Source organism: Argiope bruennichi, chromosome 7 (assembly GCF_947563725.1).
Source record: "Argiope bruennichi chromosome 7, qqArgBrue1.1, whole genome shotgun sequence".
In the NCBI taxonomy this organism is placed as follows: domain Eukaryota; kingdom Metazoa; phylum Arthropoda; class Arachnida; order Araneae; family Araneidae; genus Argiope; species Argiope bruennichi.
This window is the reverse complement of record NC_079157.1, coordinates 71,184,337-71,198,448: the sequence shown is the minus strand read 5'-3', so window position 1 is coordinate 71,198,448 and position 14,112 is coordinate 71,184,337. Positions and strand designations below refer to the sequence as shown.

Sequence of the window (14,112 nt, the reverse complement as noted above, 5' to 3'; positions counted from 1 at the left end):
TCCTGCTACTGAGAAGGAGTATGAGCTCTCATCTACAGATGAAGTTAAGACTTTAGGGATTGCCTGGAAGGCTAAAACGGACTGCTTTACCTTTAAAGTAGATTTACAGCATAATGCCCATCCTACCAAAAGGTCGGTCTTATCCATTATCGCCTGACTTTTTGATCCACTTGGGTTACTTGGGCCAGTGATCACGAAGGCAAAATTATTCATGCAACAATTGTGGTTGCTCAAGATCGATTGGGGTGAAATGCTTCCCGAGAAAGAAGCTAGTGAATGGCAAGAGTTTGTAACATCTTTAAGAAACTTAAATGACATTAACATAGAAAGATGTATTGTCATTCCAAACGCGGAAGTGAATGAGCTTCATGGATTCTGTGACGCGTCTGAAAAGGCATATGGCGCTGCAATCTACGCCAGAACAGTCGATTCAGCGGGTGAAGTGAAAGTGAAGCTAATCGCGAGTAAATCTCGTGTGTCGCCAATCAAGCAGGTAACTATACCTCGTTTAGAATTATGCAGTGCCGTTCTGCTCACCAAATTGATGCAGAAGGTAAAAATTGCATTAAAAATGGATATTACGTCAGTATCGTATTATTCGGACTCTACAATCGTGCTTGTGGATGAGAAAAGAGTCACAAGACTTAAAAACATTTGTTGCGAACAGAGTGGCTATCATTCATGAATCCACAGAAATGAATCAGTGGCATCACGTTCTTTCCGAACAAAATCCCGCTGACGTCATTTCAAGAGGATTTGATCCAACGAGAATGCAACAAAGTGACTTATGGTGGTTTGGTCCAACCTTTCTCCAAGAACTGGTTATGAACTTTCCTGGTGATTGCGACGACATCCACTATCCATTGGACAGTTCTGTGCAGAACAGGGACGTTTCTTCTGAGAAACTTTATTTAGCAGAACTCAAAAATCCGACTAATTTCTGTTTAATTTCAGCTATGGACTCATCATTTTTAGATAATATACTTAGTGTGTCAAATAAGTTTTATAAAATAATTAAAATTTTAGCCTTTATTTTCAGATTTATTAATAATTTGAGAAACTCGAGCAAAATGTCAGGTCCTTTAACCACCAAGGAACTGCAGTTGGCCAAGTTAACTTTAGTCAAACTTGTTCAGGTAGCTGCCTTTAATTGTGAAATAAAAGCCCTTAAAAAAGGTGAAAATGTTAATAAGAGTGAGGTAAGTTGCTTGAACCCATTTCTAGACCCAAACGGTGTCTTACGTGTTGGAGGAAGACTAAGTAATTCTGATTTATCATATGATAAAAAGTTTCCCATATTACTTCCAAAGAATCACAAATTCACGTTGTTAGTTATGCAATATTTTCATCTTAAATATTTGCATGTTGGTGCACAAACATTGTTGTATTTGGTAAGACGGGAATATTGGCCATTATCTGGCAGAAATACAGCCAGAAAAAATATTCATGATTGTGTTATTTGTGCTAAAACTAAACCTAGAACGGTAACCCAAATTATGGGAAATCTCCCAACCAATAGAGTTAAACCTAGTTATCCTTTTACTCATGTTGGGATAGACTTTTGTGGACCTTTCTATATTAAATACAAGGGTCAGAGGAAAGGCAATTATCAAAAATGTTATGTGGCTGTTTTCATTTGCTTTGCTACTAAGGCAATCCACTTGGAAATAGTCACTGACTTAACTGCAGAGGCAATGATTGCCACTTTAAAGCGCTTTTTTAGCAGAAGAGGTGTTAGTTCCTCTATCTGTTCTGATAATGCAACTAATTTCAAAGGGGCCAATTCAGATTTGAAACGTTTGCAAAATATGATTGGTAGACTCCCAGAGCCATTAGCTAATTACTTAACAACTGAACAAGTGACATGGAAATTTATTCCACCAAGGTCACCTAACTTCGGTGGCTTATGGGAGGCGGGTGTTAAATCTTTCAAACACCATTTAAAGAGAGTTGTTGGTAATGCGCGTTTAACAATGGAACAGTTTTTGACTATTGCTATTCAAATTGGAGGTATTCTAAACAGTCGCCCACTGACACCTTTGTCATCAGATCCAAACAATTTTGAAATTTTGACCCCAGGCCATTTTTTAATCGGCAGTCCCATAAATTGTATTCCTGATCCAGATTATTCAGAGCGAAAGGATAATTTTTTTATCTCAATGGCAAAGATTGAGCAAAATGGTCCAAACAATTTGGAAAAAATGGAAATTAGATTACTTAAATAATTTGCAAGCCAGACACAAATGGCAGTTTGAGAAACAAAACGTTTCAAAGGATTCTATGGTTCTTTTAAAAGATGATAATCTTCCCCCTTGCCAGTGGACAATGGGAAGAATACAAGATTTAATTTATGGATCAGACGGCAAAGTCAGAGTAGTACTTATAAAAACTCCACAAGGAGTCACGAAAAGAGCAATTTCAAAAATTTGTTTGTTACCATGTGAATAAAATCAATGTATATCTAGTGTAATTATTATATTTAGTATTTAAAATGATATAATGTATATTTAAGTTGTTCATTGTACATATTGAAATATCGCATATATTGTCTTTTCAAAAATGTTTTGTATATAATATTCAAATTTTTTTAAAAGTGTAATTTTTTTTGTATCTTGTGCAAGATAATTGTTGAAATTTTGCATTGTCTAATTAAGTAATGTGTTAAATTTTTATTTCTGTAATGTTGAGATTTTGAAATGATATTTCAAGGGGGGCGGAATGTTGACGCCAATAAGTCAGCAGAACGCTCCGCCTACTAAATTTGTAGCGCCACCAAGTGGTAAAATCATATAACCGGGAGAGTGTGTGTGTGTAAACCCGAGAGAGAGGGTGTGTCAGGAGTGTTGAGAATAAACAAAGAGAGATACAGTCCACGAGTTTGTGTTTCATTTATATGTGATTGAGTTTTCTAACAACTGAGCTATCGACGGCCAAAACAATATCTCTCACGGGCCCTAGGGGAAAGCCCAGTTGAGATTAATGCGTAGAGATGGCTCATATTAAGAGAATCACACACTAATTAAACATAAACAAAATTAATGAACTGAACGAACGGCTGGGCCGCTTTACATCGAGGGACGCTAGTACAGTACCGAACACAGTTCTTAGAGCGGGAATCAGATAGCTTTTTATTGGCTGTTGAGAGACGACGCGAGCGCCGTTAGGATGACACTCCGTACCGCGAACGCCGCTAGGATGACGCTCCGTACACTACAATCGGCCGTCCTGATGATCTTGACGTCCTCGTCAATCTGAGAAAAAATCTGAAAAAACTCAAAAAAGAAAATTTTAGATTTTTGCAAACATTTTAGATTTTGTAAAGTAGATGCTTTATGCAGTTGTAGACCAAGGCTTCATATAATCTACTGCTGTAGAGGTATGGTTGGGGCCTTCGTGGATTTTCACTTTCTCCACTAGGTACCTCTCGTGTGGCTTCTTCGCTGTGATGCGATAGGGACCATGGAACTTCGGGCGAAGCTTCAAACCACTGCCGAATTGGGTCCTCTGTATGGCCACTAAGTCACCTGGTTTATATTGAGTAGCTTTCTTCCTGCGCTTGTTGTAAGCTCTTTTATTCTCTTCTTGAAGGCGCAAGATATTCTGTCGCGCTTCTTCGCGAATGTCCTCGCGGTTGTCAATGACCATTTGCTCATATTCTTCCTGTAGGATATCGAGAATTTTCTGGTCATTTTTATGCCTCATTTGCACACCGATCATGAGTTCGAAAAGAGTAAATTTTGTACTCCGTGGAGCAGTAGAGTTAAATACACGTTGTGCTGCTTGAACATGAGTGTACCATTTCGTGGGATCATTGATGGAAAGTTTGGCAAGCAGGGGGATAAGAGTTCCATGAACCCTTTCCACTTGTCCATTTCCTCGAGGTATTCCTGTGGTAATTTGAATGTGATTAATATTTTGATTCGAGCAATAGTTTGTAAATTCCTTGGAGGTAAATGCGGAACCTTTATCCGTGATGATGCGCATAGGATTTCCGAACACTGCTTCCTGCAATTGCAGTTTCGTAATTGCATCATTTGCAGTTACACCTTTAACAGGATATAACCAAACAAACTTTGAGAATGCATCTATTATAGTAAGAATATGATTATAATTTTTATTGGTTGACACTAAGGGTCCAATAAAGTCAACATGGTAAGTACTAAGAGGAAAGTTTTCCTTCGGAATCGGATGTAAGAACCCTTCAGGTTTACCACGCTTCCGGTTGACTAGGATGCATTCGACACAGTTCTGTATTACCGATTCAATACTTTTTTGCATATTCGTGAAAAAATAGTCACGTTCGATAATGTTTTTAGTTTTCTCCACGGCGAAGTGCCCTTTTGAATGCGCGTTCTTAATTATTTCGTGTTTCATTAGATCAGGTATTACAAGCAAACGACGGTTGTCCTGACATTTATACAGAATGTTATTTTGTACCACGAAATCAACTTGGTTGTTATCTTTACATAATTCTTTCAATTTTTTTATGTATTCATCTGACATCTGTGCCACTTGCACTCGCGCTGTTAAATCATCACAAAGTGCAGTCATGACTGTTGGGTATCTACTAAGTGAATCAACGTGACGCATTTGACTACCTGAGCGATGTACTATCTCATAATCGAAATCTTCGAGGAATAAAACCCAACGCGCTATCTTAGGAATTAATTCTTTTTTAGTAATAGTCTGTTTGAACGCAGAGCAGTCACTGACAATTTTAATTTTAGTTCCTAAAATGTAAGTACGGAATTTCGTTAATGCTTTAATAACAGCTAAAACTTCTAGTTCATAGCTCGATAGATTTTCTTCCTGAGGTGTTGTTTTTTTACTCATATAAGCTATGGGATGTAAATTATCATCGTCGTCAGCTTGAAGAAGGATTCCACCGTAACCTAATTTGGAAGCATCTGTATGGAGTTCCAGTTTGGAACCTGGTTTGTACAGATGTAAAACTGGATCTTGCGATAATGCTCTTTTAAGGGTCTCAAACGCTTTTATTTGAGAGGGACCGAATTAAAATTTTACACCATTTCTAAGTAAATCGCTTAGAGGTCTAGCTATTAAAGCATAATCTTTAATGTACTTCCGAAAATATCCCGTTAAACCCAAGAAACTTTGGATTTGTTTTTCATTACGTGGTTGTGGAAAATTTAGTACGGCTGAAGTTTTTTCAGTTGATGGCCTAATTTGTCCATTTTCGATTACTTGACCAAGAAAGTTAATTTTTTCTTTCAGAAACTGACACTTTTTTAGATTTAACTGTAGGCCAAATTCAGAGGCTAAGTGTAAAACGCGTTCCAATTTTTGAATACCTTCAGAAATGGTTTGAGAGGGGATAATAATATCATCCAAGTAAACAATTAAAGTTCCGTCATGTATTAATTCTTGAAAAATTACTTGAATGTAACGTTGAAACATAGCAGGTGCATTCGTAAGTCCGAAACAACATTTTTTAAACTGGAATAATCCTTCATGGCTAATAAAAGCCGTGTACTTTCTGCTGCCAGGAGTCAAATCAATATGAAAGTAAGCATTTTTGAAATCCAATGTGGAGAAAATTTTGCCTGAGTGTAACTTATCAAAAATATCTTCTATATTTGGTAGAGGAAATTTATCTTTGATTGTTTTTTTGTTCAAAGAACGGAAATCAATACACAGTCTGGGTTCGCGATTTTTACGTTTCACTAAGACAATTGGAGACGCATAATCAGAATAGCTTTTTTCGATGATACCCTGGGCAAGCCATTCCTCGATTTGTTTTGTAACTTGTTGTTTTTCTATGGGAGCAAGTCTACGAACCGGTGAAGTCACAGGTATGTCATCAGTTAAAATAATAGACATTTGCAAATCTGTAGTTCGGATTTTATTTGGAGAGTAATTTGAAATTAAATTAATTACATGATGTTTCAATTTTTTATCAGATAAATACCCTATATCAAAATCATTTTCAGAATAAACATTTAAAACATTTGTGCATACTTCCTTCACTAACCATTCAGAATTCACATCAGAAAAACTCTGTTCAAAACAAGTATCAGTTATTAAATTAACATCAACAAATTTATCTTTATTCAAAGATATATCATCACTCTGTAAATAAAATTCAGAGTCAGCATTTATTTTCGAACTAGTAGTAATACTTTTATTTTCATTTAGAAGAGAAGTTGAATTATTATCATTTTTATTGGGAAAAGTATTTTTAAGATCTAAATAGCTATTAGATGGTAAAATGCATTCAAAAGAAATATTAGTATCAGCAGCTGCTAAAACTCTTTTCACTTCTGACTTTTTATTAACATGACTAATATCTATCGCCACTAACGGAAGACTGACAATTGAACTGTTCGCTAATTTAATTTTTGTGCTACGGCCTACATAATTTAATTTCTTTACATAATTAAGATTAATATTCATTAATACGCTTCCGCTATCAACCAAAGCTTTAATAGGAACGTCGTTTACAATAATATCTGCGTATTCCAACTCAGCGATTATTAATTCTTGTGGAATTTCATTTGATTTTAACATGGAGTTTACAGGATTTGAGTTATGGGATCTTCCCTGATTGTTATGTTGTCTAGCATCAACATTTTGGGGACAGAATTTTATTAAATGCGATGTAGAATTACATTTAAAACAAGTTTTCCTATCAATATTTCCACCGTGTACACGATCATTATTTTGGCGGGAATTATTGACGCGCGGCCTTGAGCTGTAGTCATGTGTATATCTACTCTCTTCCCAAAACAGACTTTTATTTCTTGCGCGAAAGTAAATGTCTATTTCTTTTGCTAACATCAGCGGTTTTAACCAGTCGGAGCCTTGTTTGATTAAAATGTGCTCGGATGTGTCCTTGTCAAGAGTGCTGGTTAATTTATCGGTTACAATTAGTTCACAAAGGGTCGCGAAATCTTTCACTTTTCTTAGTTCCAAATAATATTCTAAATTTGCTTTTAATCTTGAGACGAATTGCACGTGATTTTCCCCTTTAAATCTTTTGGCGGCTTGAAAGTTATCCCAACATTCTTTAGCAGATGGTTGGAATTCTCTTAACACTATTCTTTTGATTTCGTCATAATCTTTTATTTCGCTTTCGTTCGCGTATAACAAAACATGTCGGCATTTCTCGCCTAACAAATTTAGAAGCATTTCGGCTTTGTATTCAGTTTTAACCTGTTTTGTTTCGAAAGCACGTTCCAAAATGGTTGTATGACAGATGCGTACAACCATTTGCGTACAGCTCATAAAAAAGCCAATCAATCACTCGTAGCTCTTTGAAAAAAGGGGGTAGGGAGTAATTAGTCTAGGTTTGCTAAAACATATGTTATCTGTTGGCAAGAGTATTTGGCGAGAAAATGTATTGGTATTTTAACTAAATTTTGATGCTTAAACACAGGGAAAAAACTTTTGTCTCTATGTGTATATGCTGGCTCTGTACACACCTTGCCGTCTGCCTATCAAATTTGGCAAATATATATTTTGGAGGGTAGGAAAGTGATTTTTTGAATTTTTAATTAGAATTTTAATTTAACAAAAAATAAGAGAATTATTTGATAACTTTCTAAAAATTTACAGTAAAAAATAGTTTTTACTTCCAAATCATATAAATTCTCTGCATTATTCATTCAAAATCAAAGTATGCTAAATATAGTTCTCATGAAATGAAAATCAATAAACTTTAAAAAAATCCGAAATAGAAATTCCATTCTAAAAAAAAAAAAATACACCTGAACTTAACTATTACCATCACAAACGATTCCCATTGTTTTAAAATAAGTGGATCATTTAAATGTGCATTTCAGCTAATTAATAGCACATAAATCAATAAGAGAATTTAACAGTGATAAATTTACTACTATTTGAAATTAAATCTGTTCAAAGCTTTTGAATTTCTGGAACTCAAATAAATAATTCAAATGCACATGAAATAAATAATTTAAGAAGCCTGATATAATAAAAATACATCTTATCTTATATTTAAAAATCTAGTATTCTCTTTTATGTGAAAACTTTATCTTTTCGTACGTAAATATAAACGGAAGATCTTGACTATAAAACATACATGCTATCTAAGATCTGTATTCTTTTTATAGAATAAAATTAAGCAAAGATTGATAAACCAATAAAATTAATGAATTTTTAAAAAATTTTAAGATAATTTACGTAAGACATAATATTTTTTGTATTAATATTTTTAAATGCACTGAATTGCATATTTTTTTCTTCCAAATATACGTGTGTTAAATTTAGTATCTCTACGTCCAATGGGCGATATTTTAAATAGAATGATAGAAGCATATATATACATTCACTTTCATTCTTGGAAGAAAATCTTATTTTGTTAATTAAAACTTTTAGATTAAAGTCTGAATATTCCACACTTTAATTTTTGAATAATTTTAAACGAAAAATTTGGAGATATCTGTGAAATTTAAAATATATGCTTCCGTGTTAAAAGCCAATCCCCCCCCCATCCTTTGTGTGTGTGTGCGTATGTTATTAGGTAATTTTTTATTTAAGTTCCTAAAACAGTCCTTATTTTATTTTATGAATTAAAAATAAAACTCAGGATATTTTAATGGAACATTACAAATGGAAATGGAATAATAATACGTAAGAAAGCATTTTCCACAATTTTTAAACTTATACCGCATTTACTATTTATTTGATTTTTATAATATTGCAGTGTATTGAATACTATGATCTAAGAAATCATTTAAATTATTGTTTTGTACATAGTAGCATTAAAGAATTAATGCTCTGTGAAATATTCCTTAAAATCCAATACAAACTCACCAAACTTTTAGCCTATATTGAGAAAAAAAATTATAACCGTTACATAAGTATTATAATGCAGTTTTTTTTTTATTTAGCAATATACTAATAGGAAATTATTCATTTTATTTTAATTACAAGATTTCAAATTTCTATAATGGAAATACTATAATGGAATACTGAAGATTTAATCAAAGTTTCATGTATTATGAATGAAAGTAAATTACAGAAATAGAAGTGAATGTTCACTTATATAGTTATGAAGAAATAAAACATCTCTTTAAAAACTTCTTTAATGTTACAGCTAGAGTTTCTTCTGCAATGCAGTAAAAGAAGTCTGACTTTATTTTTTTAAATAAAGAAACTAATGTTCTAAATTCATTTGCTCTTAAAATCTTATATGGATCTCGACTGGACTTCTGAAAACTATGGGCTCATTGTGAGATAACCAGACTTTTTCCATAGCAAAATATCTGCAAATTGTGCATTGTTTTCACGAAAAAAATCGCTTAAGAACGTCCGAATCAATGGTAAAATCGAAAGATGCCCTTGAAGCCATTTCTATTAAATATAATTAAATTCCCAAGAGATTTGAATCTGCTATACAGGAGCTGTTATGTCAACAGTCCAAAAAATTTATTTAAATAATTCTAATCTGGGGGGAGGGGAGGGGACAAGATTTTTAAATAGGTAAAGTTGGCAATTGTCAAGGAACACCTCAGCTCTTGATAATTTTTAATAGTTGTAGAAAGGTAAATAGTTTTATACTTTCATTTAATGACAGTGGGCCGTGCAGTCAAATTTATTCAAGTTATAATCAAAATTATAAATTAATTTTGAGACTTTACTCTAGTAATATTTCTAATTACCATTTACTCGTTATGCTATTTTATAATTCTAAAAAATTTGAAGCTTTACAGTTTAAAGAAATATATTCCTTCCTTTTACAATATTGTTTAGAGTGTTATAGAAAGTTTTCTTTTGTTTTCGATATTTTTAGGGAAAAAGGGGCTTTGAGATTTGCATTATCTCAGGGCCCCAGGAAGGTTTAAAACGGCCATGAATTCTTTTGAAATTAGAAATAATTATATTGTTTAAAATATGGAAAAAAACGCATAGCTAATAAGTAAACATTTCAATAAAGGGGTAGATGTATATTGTTGAAGAGTATTTTACCAAAACTTCATTCAACACTATTTTTAATGACTTTTTGTACATATAAGAACGATCTTTAATGAAATTAAAGTTTCTGAAGAACATATACTACATATATTAATGTAAAAATTCTTTTTCTTAATTTTGTTTTATATTTAACAGTAGATTTCGATTATAGTTTAATGAATAGTGCAACTAGAAGAAAATTAAATTTGAATTCAGCTAATATTTCCTACAAATTTTCGCAGGTACAAATGATCAGTTAGCAAAATATTAATATACTTCTGATTTAGTAAGCTGCTTATTTTACGCACCTTATACTTAAAATATTTCATACATAAAGTGCAAAGTCGTATAATGAACAAATAATTTATCTTTATCAGAGTACAGATTTTTGAAAAAAATGTAACAACATTTAAATTAAATCTACGATTATAAACAGAAAAGTTTAAATTTGACTAGCGTTCTACTCTGGAAAATGATTTTTTAAAAACAAATACAAATCCCTCCTTACAAATCCTTCCAATTCCACTAACCTCATTTAATTGTACTTTAAATTTAAGAAATAATTTTTAATTGCCTATATTTAAATAACGAACTTATTGAATTAAATAAACGAATCAAGAAGAAATAAATCAAAAATTAATGAAACGCAAACTCTTTCGTTTAATGCAAAACGTTATATTTATGTAAAGTAATGCATTTATATCTGAAATCTAGAAAAAATGAATATTATTTCGAAGTGGGTACACTATTTATATGAGCAGAAATATCTTTCCCCAATGTTTTTATCTTACATTTTTAAATATATACATTGAAAAGCAATCCATCTTTCATAAAAAGCAAGTAGAAATTACTCCTATAGTATTAAAACGCATGAAATTATATTAATGAACGTATCGTTAAGTATTCGAAATTGTGTCAAACATCAGGCTAACTCTCGCCAAATATGACACTTTTAGATAACGTTTAAGATGTTGTAACCTCTTCTAGAACTGAACCTTCTCAGTAACGCAACCGCATAGTAAACGAGACAACTGATTGACAGTTTTATGATTCGTACGCAAATGGTTGTACGCATCTGTCCCACTACCTTCCAAAATATTGAAAAACAAATTGAAATTTTCTGATATAGTTGGTATTGGCATTGTTAATGTGCGGATGCTTTTAATTATTTGTTCGATGGACTCCGCATGATTTTCTTGAGGAGGTCCGTTAGGACTACTTATTCCGGTCGCTTGAACGTTTCTCATACTTTCTTCATGAGCTAAAGTTAGTTTTAATTTTTCTAATTCAAACTGTCTTTCCTTTTCACGCGCTTTTTCTGCCTCTTCACGCGCTCGTTCAGCCTCTATTTTTCCGCTTTCCTCTGCTTCCATTTTTTCGCGTTCCTCTACAGTTGAAATGATAATGTCTTTAACAAATTCCAAATCATCTTTAGCCGCTTGGCTATTTTCTATAATTTGTTTAAGCTTCACGATATTTGTTTTTTCCGGAACTACCTCACCTATTGCTTCAGCGACAATAATTAAATCTTTCTTTTTTGTATTTTTAAACATTTTGAATATGCCTTTATTTTTCCTAATAACAAATGCTAATATGATAACGATAATAATAATAATGCTAATATTTCTTCAAAACAGAAATTTCTAAAATAAACACATTCAAACAGTTTCTTTTTCTTGAAAAAGTCATTCACAAATATACAAATCTTAAAATAAATGCTTGCAAGATTCTTTAATCAAAATGATATAGAAAATTCTCCTACCTGTTCTTCTTCAATTATATCCGTTGAGATAATATGCAGGAACTTCACAATTTGTCGGCCACTGCCGAACCGAAGATTTTCTTGAAAAATTTGTCGACCACTGCCGAACCGAAGATTTTCTTGAAAAATTTGTCGACCACTGCCGAACCGAAGATTTTCTTGAAAAATTTTGTCGGCCACTGCCGATCCGAAGATTTTCTTGAAATATTTTGTCGGCCACTGCCGATCCGAAGATTTTTTTTGAAATATTTTGTCGGCCGCTGCCGATCCGAAGATAATTCGACGAAAACTAATGGTGAAATTCCCAGCTTCTTACAGGATCGAAGATTATTTTTCTATTTCCGAGGTCATTGCACTCCGGACCGAGCCCCCACATGTAGAGGTATGTTAACTCTGGCTCGAAAAACATGCCTCTACTAATCGGATTATATATCAAATTAAATATCTCTCACGGGCCCTAGGGGAAAGCCCAGTTGAGATTAATGCGTAGAGATGGCTCATATTAAGAGAATCACACACTAATTAAACATAAACAAAATTAATGAACTGGACGAACGGCTGGGCCGCTTTACATCGAGGGACGCTAGTACAGTACCGAACACAGTTCTTAGAGCGGGAATCAGATAGCTTCTTATTGGCTGTTGAGAGACGGCGCGAGCACCGTTAGGATGACACTCCGTACCGCGAACGCCGCTAGGATGACGCTCCGTACCGCTAACGCCGCTAGGGGGACGCTCCGTACACTACATATATATATATATATATATATATATATATATATATATATATATATATATATATATATATATATATATTGTTGCAAAATTTTTCTTCTACAAATACCTCTAATCAATCACAACACATTTAATCGCTAATCATTAGTTCAGCAACTTGCTTGCTTGCTGTCTAATCCTCTCCAAAATCTTTACTTGTCGGCGCCTCCGACTCCTCTCACACACAACTTCTTCATTGTTGAGAGGGATTACGGCTCATTGGGGCAGCAGGCCCCACCATCCGTAAATCTAAAAATGGTTAACTTTGGATGATATGAAACTGACCTTAGTAATTACAGTGCATCATACATGGTTTATTTTAGTTTGGAAGTATTGTTTTCTTGTGTGTAGGAAAAAAAAAGGGTTATGTATTATTTGTCTGCAATTTTAATTGCAAGGCACAGCGAGGTCTGCGTTTGTTGCAGGTGTCGTTTATATCATATGTCGGTAGGTTACTTAGGGTGGGGTTGTCTATATTTATGATGTTTCCATAGAAGTTTTGGGCAACTTCTTCATTGCAGCTTCAGAGTGCTCGTCTTTTATAGTTCCGGGAGGCGGGGTTAGAATCTTCAGACCAATCAGGGACTACCTGGGTGTATCTCGGTTATTACTGGATGGATCGTGAAACTTCTCGAACTTTCCGGTATTATCCATTTAGTCGCCAAACTCGCCAAATTCATTGCCAAGTTGCCAAATGCTCGCCAAGTTTGTCGTCAAGCTCTGAGTACAGGACAGATCTTACAAAGTTTTTAACGGTTTTTCCCAGGATAACACTATCTGTGCCGGGTGGCAAAATTACAGATTTGTAACAATATATATATATATATATATATATATATATATATATATATATATATATATATATATATATACGTTCGGAGGAAAAATCGTGGAATGTTATATAACCACCTTCTGACGATTTTGTTCTAATATGAGATGTAACTGAATCACTAAGAAGCCATCAAAAGATAACAAATACAATTATTTAAACTCTACCAGTTACAATTATTAAAACTACTCCTTTAAACTCTAAGCTCATGGCTATATTTAATTAATAAGCAATTAAAGCGTTTTTCTTTTATAAATGAATAATAATATTAAAATATTCACCATTCTCGAAAAAAAAAGTTTCTTTTATGTTCTTTTTTTTCAAACGATAATAAATTAGCAATGTCTGGAAAAATATTCCAGCTGTCTGCGATGACGCCACAGATACCGTTAAAAGAGTATTAAAAAAAAAGTAAAAATACGATAAAGATCTTCATTTTTTTTTCTTTTCTTTCCGCTGCTTAGTCATCAACAAATCATTTAACATTTTTTATTTCACAGGATTTTATTTATTTTCTATCATTCCATTATGCTTCTCTCCAAAAATATCTGCATTTTTTTTTTTAAATTTTATCTTATACAGTTTGAGATCAAAAAGAATACGAATCATTGAACGAATAAACTTAGAAACTACGATATTTATTTAGGAAAGTTTGCCTTTTACAAAAATATTGAAAGTTTAAGAAATTGAAAGATAAATTTACCTGTTATTTGAAAGGTACAATTTTCGATTAAAAAAAATTAAACTTTTATGATTGGTTACAAATGTGTGGACCCATTTAATCGAAAATAGTCCTCTTTTGTAGGCGGGGT

At 33.1% G+C, this 14,112-nt stretch overlaps 1 protein-coding gene across 1 annotated transcript; it reads left to right on the top strand.

Moving 5' to 3' along the window:
• Positions 1-1,070: 1,070 nt before the first annotated feature.
• On the top strand, positions 1,071-2,225 carry LOC129975427 (uncharacterized). Its single transcript, XM_056088490.1, has one exon. The coding sequence runs from the start codon at positions 1,071-1,073 to the stop codon at positions 2,223-2,225; it is 1,155 nt and encodes a 384-aa protein (XP_055944465.1).
• Positions 2,226-14,112: the final 11,887 nt, after the last annotated feature.

Bases quoted from the DNA above. Each gene is read 5' to 3' on its own strand.
- LOC129975427 (XM_056088490.1), top strand. From the start codon at position 1,071: ATGTCAGGTCCTTTAACCACCAAGGAACTGCAGTTGGCCAAGTTAACT.